The sequence below is a fragment of the Perca flavescens genome, chromosome 9, assembly GCF_004354835.1.
Source record: "Perca flavescens isolate YP-PL-M2 chromosome 9, PFLA_1.0, whole genome shotgun sequence".
NCBI classification, from domain to species: Eukaryota; Metazoa; Chordata; class Actinopteri; order Perciformes; family Percidae; genus Perca; species Perca flavescens.
In genome coordinates, this window is record NC_041339.1 from 2,136,392 (window position 1) to 2,153,891 (window position 17,500).

The following is a 17,500-nucleotide window of genomic DNA, read 5'->3' on the forward strand; positions in this document are numbered from 1 at the left end:
CTGTACTTTCACAACAGTTCACAAGTCTTTGACAGTGACAATCTAATCATTTCTAACTGTGAGAAGTGAGCAGGTTTCGCTACCTTGATGGTGACTACTTGCTGGAGTTGAACTCTCTCTACGGAGCGACAGAATATGAATGTATACAGTTTGACTCTTCGGAGAGGCTGTGTGAACACATGGCAGTGTCGGTTTCCAGTACAGTACAGTACCGGACGCGTGTGTGGTTCTAAAACTCTCCGATTCAGATGCAGATGTCACATTCAAATTCCAAGGGTTTCCAGTGAGTGTGCCCCTATTAAACTATCAATATTAAATATCACAATTGTGGTCAATATTTGATGAGGCCTATTTTTTTTTTCAAACAATGCAGCTTTCAGGGCTCAGAATCAATATTTAAAAAAAAAAGTGAATTTTTCATAACTTTAGCTTTGAAAGCCCGAGTGCATTATTAATATCCGTTACAAGAGCAGTGTGAAAAGTGACGGATTCCATATGCATTTTATAAACATAGTGAAGGTGAAAACTATACGCTGTGCACTGATTCCACCACAAATCTTGACTCTACTACTGTCAGCCTCCTGGGTCTTTGGTTGGAGGGGGACGAGAAGATCTCTGTCAGGGGCTCTGAGTTTTGCCACCCCCGCTGTGTTTAAAAATCCATCGCTGTCAATAGGCTTCTCCTCTCTGGAACTTATTTTGTTTGTTTTTACTGCAGTCTAGAAATCCCATCTCTGCTGTTCTTTCTCTTTGTCCTCATTTTGTTTATGAGTCTCATCGAGAGTGAGAGTAGCCTCTGCCGTCTCTCCTCCCTCTCCCTCCTTCTCCTTCTCCTTCTCCTTCTCCCTCTCTCTGATGATCTCCACCAGCCTCTGAAACTTCTGGTTTAGCTCCTCCATCCCTCCCACCACTCTCCCGTCGTCCTTCTCTCCGTCGCTCTCCAGCGAACTCAGTGACTCAGCCCGTGAGTCACGGCCCTCAAACTCGTAAGTCTGCAGCGAGTCATAGGGCGGCTGCGACAGGTCAAAGGTCACCTGATCCAGGCGGATGTTCAGGAGCTCTTCCATGCGGAGGGGCTGCGGGTTGGCGGCTTCTGCTCTCGCAGGCTCCGCCCCGCACGCCCAGCCTCTGCTGTCGCCAAACATCCCCCCGGGTAAGGGCAAAGGCTGCTCCTTTCTCTGGAGTCTGCACATGTTCAGTAGCTGCACTCCCGCTGGGTACAACCCCCCGCCGCTAGTCCCGTTCATACACGTCCCTCTGCTGTTTGGATTCAGCGAGCCCACAATGCTGTACGTGTCTCCTTTCAGGTAAACAGGGTTTACAGAGTTGATTTCGCCGCCGTTTGAATAATTTTGCTCAGAAACGGAGGGAATGGAGGAGTCAGTGTCAATGTCGTCTAACGTGCAGCTGGTGGCTCCGGTGCTGATCTGAGTCTGCGATGAGCCCGGGCGCCCCTCTTGCTGGTTTGACGAGGAGCTGGTGTGACTCTGGCATGAAGACTCAGTCGGGTCGCAGTGGGTCAGATTGGCGGCATTGTTGGCGGGTGTCGACTCTGTTTCTGTTTGTGGATTTATCTGTAAAAGAGAAGAAGAAGAAAGGCCATATTAGATGATTCAGACGCATATGCAGGGATAATAATGGAAGCAAAATGAGGCCATAATGATTAGTTTTTAAGCAACTAAAAAATTGCTAATGATGAAATTTATTCACAACTGAATACTTAATGTTGAAATTTAAATACCACTGAATTAATTGGATTGAAATATTTTACTCTAAAAACCTCCTTTCTGAATTTATGTGGCTTGAATGCAAGGTCGTAACTTTGGGGAATGTGTGAGATCTCCACTTCATTTTCTGCATTCTGGTGAATTTTTCTGCAACAATTTGTGGCTTTTCTTCATCTACTTATGGTGCAAATGTCTTTATTTATGTAAAGGAAATTATTAGGGCTGCCACCTCTTAGTCGATTAGTCGACTAATCGGTCGTTTTGGTCTCAGTCGACTAAGATTTCTTTAGTCGATTAGTCATTTTTTATGATTATTCATGCTTAATTAATTATTTCCAAGAAACTTCTGAGCACATTTATGGTAAACACAAGATTTAAAGTGGTGCTTTTGCAGGATTAATTGTGGAGAAACTCAGTTTTACAGATGGTTAATTAACTACATTTATATTGTGCTTTTCTAGTCTTAACCACCTCTCAAAGCGCACAGCTCTGTCAATTAAATCAACTAATCGATTAGTCGACAAAATCCTATAAGTGTTAGTCGACTAAGAATTTCTTTAGTCGAGGACAGCCCTAGAAATTATTATAATATATTTGAGAGGGTTGCACAGGCTAGTTTTGATTATTGGTGTGGGGGGGGTTGTAACACCCCCAATAAATGAATGAATTTGAACATGAATATGGCTTTTAGAATATTTGTTCACAATTGTTAATCATAAAAAAAGAGGTGACGAGAAATCAGGTCCCAACAACATTTGAACCAGAATCTGATGACAGTTGGAAGACCCTGATGAATCACACCATTCCTTTTTTTGTTTTTTTAAATAAAAGATTATTTTTGGGCATTTAAGGCCTTTATTTGTATAGGACAGCTTAGACTTGAAAGGGGAGAGAGAGAGGGAATGACATGCAGCAAAGGGCCGCAGGTCGGAGTCGAACCTGCGGCCACTGCATTGAGGAGTAAACCTCTATATATTTATTGTTTTTAACCTTTATTTATTCAGGGAAGGTTCACTGAGAGGAAGCCTCTCTTTTGCAGGAACACCCTGATCACATTCACACAGTTCCACATTCATACCTGGAAGCTTCCCAGTACAACCCCAGTATGATCTGCTGGCCACTGAGCAACTCCACTGGAGCGGTTGGGGTTAAGGGCCTTGCTCAAGGGCACCTCAGTGGTGGTAATGAGGGAGGGACAAGCGCTGCTCTTTCACTTTCCCCACCCAGATTGAACTGATGACCTCCCGGTCACAAGCTTCTTTAACCTTTAGGCCACCACTGCCTATATATGAGCGGTCGGTCCACCAGGTCAGCCACCCAGGCGCCCACACTGTTGCTTATTTGGCATGAATATTTCATGTTTCTTTTTCATTGGGAAACATTATTCACTTGCTTATACAATTCAAATTCCTATGGCCTTTCTTTGCCTCCATATAATTGCTACACATTTGTACCTGTCAGTATTAACACCTCACTGACCTTTGCCTGATCCTGACTCTCATTTGTGTCAGCAGCGTTTGCTTCACTGCCTCCATTTCTGTCTGTGATTTTGCTCTTTGCCAGCATGTGCTCTGCGTCGTAACTAGCAGTGCTCGTCTCGGGAGAGCGCCGCAGAGGCTCAAAGGTGCTCTGGTTCGGGATGACGAGGGAATTGCCAATGTGACCGCCGCTGAGCCCATGAGTCAGCTGCGTTAGCTGCAGACCTGCCTCCAGTGGCCCGACCGGATAATCTCTGAGAACAGGCAGCGTGTGGACGCCGTAGCACAGGCGTCCGTAGAGTGGAGCCGAGCCGGGCCTCTGCTGAGGGTCCAGGCCCGGGCGCGGGTTACGACTCCAGCTGTACGTCCTGGCCCTCGGCGGATTCTGCTGGGTGTACCATCTGTGCCAAGAGATAAATGTCAGAGAAGCACAACACAGTCAGAACACACAAACAAGAACACACACAAATAAATTAAAAACTAAAACACACAAATAGATTAAAAGTCCCATCCTTTCCATGGTGGCAAGGATGGGACTTTTAATTTATTTATTTTTTGGGAACAGCTCACATGTTCCTGTTGTTGTGCATGTGCTGTATTCTGTGCATGCTCTGCAGCGCTGTAATGTCAAAAGCGGCGGTGTCCGCTTCCCCTCCCCCCTCGTCATCGTAGGATATGATGTTCTCCCTGACATCATCCTCCTCGAAGGGCGAGTGGGAGTCTCGCTTCTGATGGCGCAATGACAGCGAGAGTGCACACACCACTACGGGGCAAAAAAAGAGACACATGACCACCATACTCTTTAGACGTTACAGCAGCAACCTGACACAACTGCTCAGCGTTTCCCCGAAAAGTCACAACATATTCATCAGTGGTGGAAAAAGGATTCAGATCCTTTACTTAAAGGTCCTATGACATGGTGCTCTTTGGATGCTTTTATATAGACCTTAGTGGTCCCCTAATACTGTATCTGAAGTCTCTTTTATATAGACCTTAGTGGTCCCCTAATACTGTATCTGAAGTCTCTTTTTATATAGACCTTAGTGGTCCCCTAATACTGTATCTGAAGTCTCTTTTATATAGACCTTAGTGGTCCCCTAATACTGTATCTGAAGTCTCTTTTATATAGACCTTAGTGGTCCCCTAATACTGTATCTGAAGTCTTTTATATAGACCTTAGTGGTCCCCTAATACTGTATCTGAAGTCTCTTTTTATATAGACCTTAGTGGTCCCCTAATACTGTATCTGAAGTCTCTTTTATATAGACCTTAGTGGTCCCCTAATACTGTATCTGAAGTCTCTTTTATATAGACCTTAGTGGTCCCCTAATACTGTATCTGAAGTCTCTTTTATATAGACCTTAGTGGTCCCCTAATACTGTATCTGAAGTCTCTTTTATATAGACCTTAGTGGTCCCCTAATACTGTATCTGAAGTCTCTTTTATATAGGCCTTAGTGGTCCCCTAATACTGTATCTGAAGTCTCTTTTATATAGACCTTAGTGGTCCCCTAATACTGTATCTGAAGTCTCTTTTATATAGGCCTTAGTGGTCCCCTAATACTGTATCTGAAGTCTCTTTTATATAGACCTTAGTGGTCCCCTAATACTGTATCTGAAGTCTCTTTTATATAGACCTTAGTGGTCCCCTAATACTGTATCTGAAGTCTCTTTTATATAGACCTTAGTGGTCCCCTAATACTGTATCTGAAGTCTCTTTTATATAGACCTTAGTGGTCCCCTAATACTGTATCTGAAGTCTCTTTTATATAGACCTTAGTGGTCCCCTAATACTGTATCTGAAGTCTCTTTTATATAGACCTTAGTGGTCCCCTAATACTGTATCTGAAGTCTCTTTTATATAGACCTTAGTGGTCCCCTAATACTGTATCTGAAGTCTCTTTTATATAGGCCTTAGTGGTCCCCTAATACTGTATCTGAAGTCTCTTTTATATAGACCTTAGTGGTCCCCTAATACTGTATCTGAAGTCTCTTTTATATAGACCTTAGTGGTCCCCTAATACTGTATCTGAAGTCTCTTTTTATATAGACCTTAGTGGTCCCCTAATACTGTATCTGAAGTCTCTTTTATATAGACCTTAGTGGTCCCCTAATACTGTATCTGAAGTCTCTTTTATATAGACCTTAGTGGTCCCCTAATACTGTATCTGAAGTCTCTTTTATATAGACCTTAGTGGTCCCCTAATACTGTATCTGAAGTCTCTTTTATATAGGCCTTAGTGGTCCCCTAATACTGTATCTGAAGTCTCTTTTATATAGACCTTAGTGGTCCCCTAATACTGTATCTGAAGTCTCTTTTATATAGACCTTAGTGGTCCCCTAATACTGTATCTGAAGTCTCTTTTATATAGACCTTAGTGGTCCCCTAATACTGTATCTGAAGTCTCTTTTATATAGGCCTTAGTGGTCCCCTAATACTGTATCTGAAGTCTCTTTTATATAGACCTTAGTGGTCCCCTAATACTGTATCTGAAGTCTCTTTTATATAGACCTTAGTGGTCCCCTAATACTGTATCTGAAGTCTATTTCCCCAAATTCAGCCTTGGTGCAGAATTACAGCCACTAGAGCCAGTCCCACAATGAGCTTTCCTTAGGATGTGCCATTTCTGTGTCTGTAGCTATTGAGGAAGTGAGAGGGGGGGCAAGGTGGAGGGTGGGGGTGTGTCTCGTTTGAAAGCCGTGATGTCTCTCTCTCATGGGCGGGCCAAATTCTCTGGGCGGGCAAAGCAGAGAAAGGGGAGGTAACCTTGCTCCTTATGACCTCATAAGGAGAAGATTCTTGATTGGTCCATCTGAGCTTTCATTTTCTCAAAGGTAGAGCAGGATACCCAGGGCTCGGTTTACACCTATCACCATTTCTAGCCACTGGGGAATCATAGGCAGGCTGGGGGAACACATTAATGTTTTAATTAATATTAAAAAACCTCATAAAGTGAAATTTTCATGCCATGGGACCTCTAAGTAAACATACTAATACCCCACTCTAAAAATACTCTGTTACAAGAAAAAAGCCTTAAGTAAAATTATGTAAGTATCATCAGGAAAATGTACTTAAAGTATTAAAATTAAAAATACTGGAAACGATCCAAACAGTTCTGTCAATCAACTAAGTGTCAGCTGGACTTGTAGGCCCATATACTAGTAGTTTATAATAAAACATTGTATTTTGTGTGCAATAATCTTAATTTGTAAAGTAACTAGTAACTAAAGCTGTCGGAAATATGTAGTGGAATAAAAAGTACAATATTTCTCCTTGAAATGTAGCGGAGTAGAAGTAGAAAGTGGCATGAAAAGAAAAGAGTCAAGTAAAGTACCTCAGACTGTACTTAAGTACTTCAGTAAACGTACTTAGTTACATTCCACCACCGATATTCATAGTGCTTCGAAGAAGCCAAACCAAACCTACCCAGCAGAGTGGTGACACAAGCCAGCATGGCCAGTAAGGTGACCAAACTGAAGATGAGAGACGGCGAGGTGGAAGGCATGGGTAGACAAACCATGTGTCTCTCCCATCTCCTGTCCCTCTGTCTCCCTCTGTCCTCCGTCTGCATGCCCCCTCGCAGACAGGGACAAATGGTCACGGTGACCGTGCCAGTGTTGGTCAGACCCGAGGCTCCGTCGCGCAGCACAACTGGCACGTAGAGGGTGAGCGAGGATGTGGAGAAGCCAGGGAGGGGCTCCAAGGCTGACTGGAGCACCAGGCTGGCTGTCACACCTGATAATGTGACCAAAAAAAAAAAAAAAAAAAGACACATCAAACGTTGCCAACTGCACAGCAAAGCTCGCACAGGTTTTTGGCTGGTGTCGAGTTTCTGGATTAAGCATGAAATAGAAAAACAGAGCCAATCGCTGCAACCTCCTGTTTCCCTGATGGAGAGGTTGAGGGCAGAGCTGGACTCTGGAGGGATGCTGAAGTGGATCGGGGTGTCCTGCCCTCCATGGTCCCTGTCAATGGCTCGCAGAACCTGAACTACCTGCATAACACACATCAGGATGCGCTGTTTCAGTGGTCAAGATGAATCTGAGTCGAAAGCTCAATAACAGGATCGAAAAACATGTTACTACACAGAAGTATGTATACAGGGTTTTTCCTACATAGAGGAATTTTTGGCACCCCCCAAAGAGGTTTAAGCCAGCCCCAAAGAAAAAATCACCAGCGCCAACATAAACAGAATTGAGAATAAAAATAGCAATCAAATCCTCAGTCCTTAAATCCTCTAAGTAAATACGAGCAATTTACCAAACAAGTTGAACATAAACCTGAATATGAGCGCTAATCTCAGTGTTATTTAAAAAGTCTGCCAGTTTCAGAGTATCCCGGTGATTCATTTAAATATTCATATCATTTTTGTAACCAGTTTTGTTAATTAGGGTTTTATTTCCTCAAGCATAGTATACATTTTTGATAATCAAATTGTCGGAAACAACAGGAAAATGCATAGATTTCTGCCAAATAAGGTAACACAGAATTGCCTTTACCCCCACTGATTTTTTTATTCTTCTCGTAAGCACGAGAAACTCTGTGGTGCACACAAGAAACTTTCTCATGAGCAGGTATCTGGTGCTAACCAGATAGGGCTAGCAAAATGATGCTAATGAAGCATTGCTAACGTTATGTGGCTAAAGTTAATATTTCAAATTCACAGCATGAAATCGGTTAACAGTTACCTTATCAGCTCTAAGTTTGTTGATGACACTATCAGGTGCATTTCGTTGCGTTTTTAGGAAGATGAATAGCTCGTCCTCGGAGTCGGCAGCCGTTCTGACTGCTACTCAGATTGATTTCTCGTGAGCACGAGATACTTTGTTCACAAGTGTTGCCAACTTAGCGACTTTGTCGCTAGATTTTGCACCTTTTCTGACCCCCTTAGTGACTTTTTATTACAAAAGCATCTAGCGACAAATCTGTACTTTCTTTCTTTCTGTAGAAAAGATGCCAGTATTGTCCGGCGAGCATGTGAGGTGTTTCTCTCTTGTGGCCGCCAAAACAGTCACCTCTCTCTTCAGTTTCTTATTTTACTTCAAAGATAAGCTACCTATTAATAATTATCATGTATTATTAATTCATGTATTGAATTTGTGATTATTTGGCTAAAGATTTCTATTTCTTTCTATCTACCTTGCTGACACAACCACTAGGCTTTATGCAAATGATTGCGTAATGATGTCACAAATATGCAAATGAGCGCATGACGTCATCTAGCTACTTTTAACAACTTTTGGAGCTGGTGCTAGATACTTTCATTGGAAAAGAGTTGGCAACACTGCACGACTCAAGTATCTCATGCTGTTCACTCTCCTAACGCTCTTAATACATCCATGCTCCGAACGCTGTATCAGAGCTGTATGAAGGTACTGCTAATGCTAACCCAATGCTAGCCCAACAGCTCCAACTGCCGTTGCTTCACATTAAAAGTATTCAACTGGCGAAACACTGGGTAGCAGTCACAGGAAACTTATTTTACTGCAGTTAAGTTTTGAAGAATAAGCTCTCTTACAGCATATTATTAATATCCATCATAATGTATTAAAAATCTATAGCTACTATCTTGAAAATGCTAAGCTGAGTAAACAAAGATGATGTGAGTTTGCCTCTGCTGTAGCAATTTCTAATGACTGTTTTATCAACAGAAGAACTAAATTAAATCAAGTCAAAAATGAGAAAGACAAAAATAGTCACTTAAAGGAGCTTGGATGAAAACAGGAATAAAGTCTGACATTAAATGTCATTTTAGCAAAAAACTAAAGAAGAACGGACCTGACCGGGGGCGCTGGAGTCACATACAGATGTTGTGTACTGCCTGTCCAACTCCGGCGCATTGTCATTCTGGTCTAGGGTCTCTATGGCAACCACAACCCTTGACACAAGATTTGGATTGTCTGAAAGAAAAGGAAACCGGCACTAATGTTGAAATTATTACTGAATTGGTATCATTTCTACAGCACACTTTGTATTCCCAACTGCGGGCGGTGCTTTCTGTGAAATATCACTGTGGTAAGCTCTGCTGCTCATAGAGCCCAGGGGCAGAGGGGCTGACATACCCCTCTGTGTGGCGATGACAGTGATATTATGCCACTGCTCCTGCTCGCGGTCCAACTCCATGACTGTGCTGATAAAGCCCGTGTCAGAGGCGATGCGGAACAGAGCCTCGGGGTCTGACTGGGGATCGATGGAGTACCTAAGACACAGAAACAGAAATAGTGAAGAGAGCCCAGAGTGAGTGACTAAATGAGTGAGTAATGGACAGCGGGGGAAGAAGTATTCAGATCCTTTACTTAAGTAAAAGTACTAAAACCACAATATAAAAATACAAGTAAAAGTATTGCATTGACATGTGACTTTAGTAAAACTGTAAGTATCTTCAGGAAAATGTACTTAAAGTATTAAAAGCTATAAAGTACCTAATGCAGAAACATTCTCACATTTTAGAAACTGGAAACAATCAAAACAGTTCTGTCACTCAACTAAGTGTTTAATCGAATAATACAGAGGTGTCAAACATACGGCCCGTGTGCCAGAACCGGCCCACCAAAGGGTCCAATCCGGCCCACTGGATGACTTTGCAAAGTGTGAAAATTGTCTAACTGCGTGTCAATCACTGCTCATGCACACGCATTCATTCTCCCTTGTGGGGGGAGGGGCTTAAGTGACTGTTTTGGGCTTTAGGGGAAAGGGGGGAGGGACTGAGAAGTCCCGGATCTTCACAATCCAACTTACAGCACCTTTAATCTTAGAAATTTCTTTAGAAAAGAGTTTTTTCTTTTAATATTACCCCTCTCTCCCTTGTCCGTGTCTGTAACATTATTATTTTTTCCTACAATGGCCCTAGAACGCTGTCGTAGCTGGAGCAACTTGCGTTTGCCAACATCAAGCTGACAAGAAAACTCTGTGTCTGATCTTTCTGGAGTGGTTTACTGGTCTGGCACACAATCAAATTAGGGGTATGTGGCCCATGAACTAAAATGAGTTGGACACCCCTGGGCTTTCAGCTGCTGCACTTGTAGGCCCGTATATTGTTGGGTAGTTTCATTTATAATAAAACATTGTATTTTATGTTTTCTGTGCAAAAATCTTAATCTTAGTGTAAAGTAACTAGTAACTGAAGCTGTCAGATGAATGTAGTGGAGAAATACATGCAACATTTCCTTCTGAAATGTAGCGGCGTAGACGTAGAAAGTGGCGTGAAAAGAACAGAAGTACAAGTACCTCAAATGTGTATTTAAGTACAGTACTTGAGTAAATGTACTTAGTTACATTCCACCACTGGTAATGTAACTACCTGATGTTGGTGCTTTGTCCTGTGTCTGGGTCCACAGCGAAGACCCGGCCAACGGAGCAGACAGGCGGGCAGTTCTCAGACACGTCCAGATGGTAGCGAGCCTGGGAGAATCGCGGCGGCTCATCAGCATTAAGGACCATGACCCGGACTGTCGCCTGGTCCTTAAAGGGACCTTTCCTTAGGTACCGCGCATCCACTATAGGGTTGGCAACTTCCACGGAGAAAGTGTAGGAGCTGCGGGTCTCATAATCCAGCAGCTGTTGGGTGAAGAATAAAGCGTCCTATACTTTATTGAAGCCCTTTCACATATGGTTCACATGCTGTATATTTCTACCCCTACAAAGTACTTCATAATTAAATTCCATTCATCATTCTCATTCTTTTTTTTAACTCCCTATAAAACTTACATACAGTATTACATGTTGGAGTTATTGCTTTCATCATTTCAAGAATTTACCGAGCAATTGTTCTTTGAATGCCCGATGCTTAGAAGTAAAAAGTCACACTGGCTGCCTTTAACGCCGCTGCTTACTTCAAACGGGCTCTACAGTTTCTCCCCAGCTGCTCATTAGTTTATTGTTACTCTTTAATTGCTTTGGTGGAGCCTTGGGAATCTGAACCTGTCAGCTACAGAGCAACGTTTGAGTGGAGTACTGAAGTGTTTAAATGGCCAAATACAATTCATTTGCAATACCAGACCAAGGGAAATTTGTTTAAACTCCTGAAGTGTCACATATTAGATATTGTTTTCTCATTATGTGGCCATTTAAGCAAAACCACTGACATGTACCCATGATTGGAATAATACGGTTCCTAATAGCATTAAACACACGTTTAAGGAAACACTGAAACACATACATGCCCCTGTAAAGACCTTTGTGTAGGCATGGTTGTTATGTATTATTGTTATTATGTTAAAATGTTATGTTATTATAGGAAGAGTGTACTTCTTTACTTCTTTAGTGTTGTCAGAATAATGCCTGTTAATGGACAAAGCGAATATTTTCTGTTCTGTTTTATTGTGATGTATTATGATGCTAATGCCGTACTTCACTATCTCCAGGGGCAGGTACACACACACACACACACACACACACACACACACACACACACACACACACACACCTTAATGATATCTAACTACAACGAAGACTGCAATGGAAATAAATCCTGTCACTTTTTTTTAATTGTGCATGTACATTGGTGGTGCAACTAGGACTGGGTATCACCAATGATTTCCCGAATCGATTAGATTCCGATTCACAAGGTCCCGAATCCTGGTTCGATCACAACTCAAATTCTTCTTGGATATAAAAGAGATTCTCAGAGAACTATTGCTGTAAAGTGTACAAGCAAGAAGCAACCCTCACATATTATTTTTATATATTTCACCAAGTTAATGTTTACAATAAAAATTGTTTAAAGTACTCTTTACTTATACATCCATGGTGAAAAGGCATATATTAAATCATCATACATCACTCATACAAACATCAATTTTAATTGGAGAATCTTATTTTAACCCAGACCTAGTTGCAACCATGTAAGTGTCTTTTTTTAAAACGAATTGTCAAATAAACAAAAGAAAAGACAAATGTGGCTTCAGATCCTCAGCTGCTATGGAAACATCAGGTGTCTGTACCTGCGTCACTCACCTTGTTCAGCACAATGACAGCCTCTTGGTCTCTACCACTTATATTAAATGTTTCAGCCTCTTCAGTGTCCAGGATAGTGAACTCCAGCTGTGCATTTTCTCCCAGATCAGGATCAGAGGCAGTGAGACGGCCCACCTCCACACCTGGTGCTGCTAGCTCAGAGATGGAGAATGACCACGCACCTGCACAGAGGAAAACATCAACACAATGGTTGACTGCTGATGAGACTGCTCAAGGTACAGCGGGATGCTGTCTGCATCAATTTGGTATAAACTAACATAATGGCTCTCATTTACATATTTCATGTCCAAGTTTAAGGCATTGGCTCCCAGTTTTTTTTTCAAATCTATTTTAATACATTACTCACATACCCATGAGTTATTTATTGCTGTAATCATTCCACCTGTTCATACCGGCTGTAAAGAGACCCTTCCTCATGCAATTCTAATGTAAGAGATGATAGACTGAATCCAACAGTCTGCATTCTTACTTTCAGCTGAAGCTTATATCATATCTTCCAAAGTGACACTACAGTTAGTGTGTATTTGCCTGTTGGGAATGTCTTGTGGGAGTGTAAATTTAAAACATTGGACACTTGGTATGACTAACTCTGACTGAAGAAACCATATTAGCTTTGGCTGAACTTTTAAATGCATCTTTGCACAGAATCTCTCTTACATTGGAACTGTGTTAGGAAGGGATCTGGAAAGACCAGCGAGGAGAGGAGGAACAGTAACCCTTGCTTCAATGTACAGATATAGGCATGTATAATATATAATTAAATATGAACTAAATTGTATGCTATTAATGATTTTAACTCATGCACAAATTCAAAGCCATCATTTGTAAAATTATTTTGCCAAATATACCAGACCAGATGAGAACTGGGCTGTGTGCAGAAGTTATAATTATGCTGCTCTTATCCTGTTTTTAACTCTCTTGTGTATGCATTTGCATTGTATTTATTTATTTATTTATTATGGGGAATGGTGTGGTGTATGGGAATGTGTGCTTATGTGTGAGCTGCTGGACACTTGAATTTCCCTACGGGGATGAATAAAGTATCTATTCTATTCTATTCTATTTTATTCTTATTCAACGGTTGTTTAGTAAACTGCTTTTAAACACATTTAGAGAAGATTTGAATTTCTATTTTTATTCTCAATTCTTCTCATTTTGGTGCTGGTGATTTTCCTCTGGGGCTGGCTAAATCCTGTTTGGGGGGGCGCCAAAAATTCCTCTATGCAGGAAAAAACCTGCATAATGTACATGTTATACATTTTGTCTGTACTGGAGCTGAAATGACTCATCAATTGGCAGATTATTTCATTGTAAACTGAATATCTGTGGGTTGCAGCTACAGATTTCCAATGGTTTAGGGATGGCAATGCCGGACTGGTCCAGACTAAAATGTCTCACAATACTGGATGGATTGCCAAGAAGGTTTGTACAGACATTCAGAAGATGTGAAGCGTACTGGTTTCAATCCAGCGCCACCATCAGGTCAACATTTCAATTTGTCCAACATGTGTTTAGTGCTAATTAGTGAATGTTAGCATAGTTACACACTAAACTAAGAGGCTGAACACGGTAAACATTTTAAATGCTAACATGTTGGCATTACCATTGTGAGCAAGTTAGCACGCAGACGTTGGCATTTAGTTCAAAGCACCGCTAAAGCTTCAAATGAATTGACAGATACAGGTCCAATTCTGTTTTTTGGGCTTGTCCGCCTTTTTTGACAGGACAGCTGGGTGAGAAAGGGGAGAGAGAGAAGGGGAAGACATGCAAGAAATTGTCACAAGTCAGGTTCAAACCCTGGACCTCTGCGTCGAGGGATAAACCTCCAAGCATTGGTTAAATTATTTTTTTTTTTAAATAAACCATTAAATGGCACTTTCTGGAGAGGTTTGTGCAAAGAAATAGAGAAATCGAGTCTTACACATATGTGCAAAACTGCAAGGTTAAGAGCCTATACTTTGCATTGTTGTATTAACAGGTATTAAGAATCGGGAGAAAAAGAGACTTCAGGGACCATCACGATGACTGGCTAATATGCCGATTTAGGTTTTCTAAAGCTGAGCTCGTGGATCTATGTACTGAATTGGGTCCAGTAGAGAGGGCAACGCGCCGGAACCATGCCATATCCCGGTCCAAATACAGGTCCTCCCCACTCTGGGGGAAACCGGCTCTATCCAGAGGGAAATGTCAGACAGCTTAGTGTTTTTTTTAAATAAATATTATATATAATCTTCAACTTTATCACTAAGGCTTGTTTGGATATAATATATAGTTCTGTTAAATCTTATTATATACGTCTGGTATATCGAATTTGTCCCTGAGTGCCATAATGCCTGCCGTTTTGGACGTATTATTAATATAGGTAGTCTATAGATCAGGGTTCCATACACTGTGCAAGAACAGGCCGAAATTATAATTCAATTTGCAGCAATTCCTGAACGTCTGAGAAGTTATTTGCTTTTTCTCCGCCAGTGATCATGATTCGGTGTAACGAAACAACAACTGCCAGGGTCATTAACATACTGATCAGCATTCACGAGGTGCTTTACATTGACTATTTATGGTTAAAAATGGGCGTGTACAGGGCGGGATGAGAGGCTGATCCACGTACGCACACTTGTAGGTAATCTGTGATTTATAAAGGGAACATTGCTTACAGGTGTGCGTTCACACGGTTTTATAAATCAGCCTTTTTTTCGGCGTACGCCATTTTGGGCTTTTGGCCGTACGTACACTTATTGTAAGGATCCTACGCACAGTTTTATAAATGAGACCGCAGGTCCACCTCACACAAACTTCCTTCTCCCATTCTCTCTCTTTACTACCACACACACACACACACACACACACACACGCTCGGCACTGAGTGGGGCTCTCCAAAGCTCGGAGGGGAGCCGGGCCCTGCCGCTGGAGGAGATGCAACAGCGAGAACCGGTTCAACGGCTTGGTCAGCGACATGAACTCATAGCGGCCGTTGCAGCTTCTGAGCACCGGGCTTCCACCGCTGCGAACGGGGTTTTTAGCTTTAGGAGAAGGCATTTTATCTGTTAATCCTACCGACGGAGACACTAGGCGGTATGTAGTTGACAGGCAGTGGTGAACTGTCTGCAGTTCTGGGCGAGTTGTTGTCGTGTCCTGATTGTTCTCATCTCAGCTCCGCCGAGACAAAATAGACATGCCATTTCAAAAATCTTTCATATATTGTCAGAAATATCATGTTTTCAAAAGCATCACTTTCATCAAATTTTATGACATATTTAGACTGCAAGCAGGCACATCCGGACAAACGGGCAGGCTTATGTGCCGGGGCTGAGCCGGGGCTGAGCCCCGGAGAGCCCCGGCCCAAATGAACCACTGCCTCCAAGCATATGTATGTGTGCCTGCTCTACCCACTGAGCCAACCTAGCCACAGTCCAATTCTGTTTTTAATAAAAGATTTAAGATGTTTATTTTCACACCGGTTATACGAGTACAGACGCGTGGAATGCTAGGAGGTAAGTAGGAAATGTAAAGGACATATTAAAATATAATAAAATAAGTAAATAACAAAAGACATAAAAAGACACATCAAATATAGTAAAAGGGCTCAACAATAAGGGTTTCCTGTTTGCCCGGGGCAAGTAAAATGCCTCGTTGGGCCAGTAAATCTGTGTAAGTGGTAAAAATGTTACACATGGGATCAAAATAGATTGCTCGAGCAACCTTTCAGTTGAAATGCTGATGAAACCGCTATACTCCTAAATGTATTTGTGTGCTCATTTACTTGAATTAAAATGCAATATGACAATTAACTTTAGTCTTTGTCGTTATTTGATAACCGCTAATAAATAAAACAATTTGTACTGGGGCAAGTAGATTTATGATCCGGGCAAGTGCAAAAAAAACACATTAACGTTGAACCCTGAGTAGAATAAAATATAACAACAAAATATAAGAAAAAAAGCAATAAAAAAGTATATACATTCAGAGCCTGAAAAAGAGTCTTCATTAAACAAAGAATTAAAGCTTTTGCTGAGTGAATCTGTTGCCGTTATAGTTTATCTTGGATTACAGTCTGTTCATTTAACAAGCATGAAAAGGCAGCCAGTGATCTGTGACAGGTCATGCCGTTTACTTGGCCCATACATCACTTGCACTGCAAATCCAGAGAAAAAAAGCATCCCTTTTAATCAGAGTGGCGCTACCTTGCTGATTATCAATCATTCAAAATCCTCCACATCATGACTAACGTTCACAAAGTCACGCCCCTGGCATTCAAAGAGCAAACTAAATGAGCTGTTTGTTTACATTATGGCATTATTGTCAAACATAAAAATAATGGCGGGGAGCTGATGTGGTGAGGGAGGGAAGCTATAGTCAGATATCAGTAAATAAATAACTGCTGGCATTTGGAAATATTGAATTGCTTCTATAAAGCACTGTCTTGCAGGACAATATATCAACCTGAGGAAAGGGAGGCCTTTAAACATTAAGACGAGCGGCGGTAAGCGGAGACTGTCGGGAAGAAGAAGTAGGGGAGAGGTAGCATAGAGAGAAAAGCAGCATACTGTATTTCTCAAAGCGTTAGACGCATTCTGCAGTGATTTTACCGTCTATTGAAGCAGAAAGCACTGAACTTTAAGATGAAATATTAATAGCATGAAACAGGGAAAAGCTTGGATAAGAAAAAAGTGGACATGATCTTTCACTCTTCTACGTCAAGGCACAGTCCATTTTGAACCCCAGGGACCAAACGGGTGTGTTTGTATGAATGTTAATGCCAGTCATCTTGGCAGGGGTTATGTTTTTCCAACTGATGGTAAAAGCAATGATTAGGATAAGAGTGCACAGAATCAACGATCCCCAGACTGACAAGCGGTTTAACTGCTTCAGAGTTTATCTTGAACCTGTCAAGACAACGAGGACCCAAAGGAGGCAAAACACATCAGACTGATGTCATAAAATGCCATTACAGGACGTTTCATCATTTTAATCTCTACTCGCACAACACACATATGCTGCAGCTACAGGGATTGAAAGCAGCCGTCAGTTCGGTGATCTGATAACAGCAGTGCTTACTCCGTCTGAAGTGAGGGGGGTTGTCGTTGACGTCGCTCAGCTTCACAGTGATGGTGGTGGTCCCTGATAATCCGCCCAGATGCCCACCCATGTCTTTGGCCTGGAGGACAACCAGATATTCATCCCGAGTTTCTCTGTCCATGTCAGGTACGGCTGTCCGCAGGACGCCTGGGGGGACACGAGGAGAGCGGGACATGCAGCAAAAACATCACAACGGCAACAGATTTCACAGCGACACATCATCTCTGGAAATAACCGCCA

General features: G+C 41.9%; 1 protein-coding gene across 1 annotated transcript in view; it reads right to left on the reverse strand.

Annotated features, from left to right (window-relative positions):
• Positions 1-18: 18 nt before the first annotated feature.
• The window catches only part of cdh24a (cadherin 24, type 2a), a 32,123-nt gene continuing 14,641 nt past the window's right edge, over positions 19-17,500 (reverse strand). Inside the window, exons 5-14 of the mRNA XM_028587051.1 lie at positions 17,240-17,407; positions 12,161-12,342; positions 10,506-10,762; positions 9,268-9,404; positions 8,984-9,105; positions 7,082-7,199; positions 6,632-6,940; positions 3,776-3,968; positions 3,207-3,606; positions 19-1,574 (exon numbers count right to left, since the gene is read on the reverse strand). Of these exons, the coding sequence (XP_028442852.1) occupies positions 720-1,574; positions 3,207-3,606; positions 3,776-3,968; positions 6,632-6,940; positions 7,082-7,199; positions 8,984-9,105; positions 9,268-9,404; positions 10,506-10,762; positions 12,161-12,342; positions 17,240-17,407 (2,741 nt within the window). The 3' untranslated portion in view covers positions 19-719. The remainder of the gene's footprint in view (positions 1,575-3,206; positions 3,607-3,775; positions 3,969-6,631; positions 6,941-7,081; positions 7,200-8,983; positions 9,106-9,267; positions 9,405-10,505; positions 10,763-12,160; positions 12,343-17,239; positions 17,408-17,500) is intronic.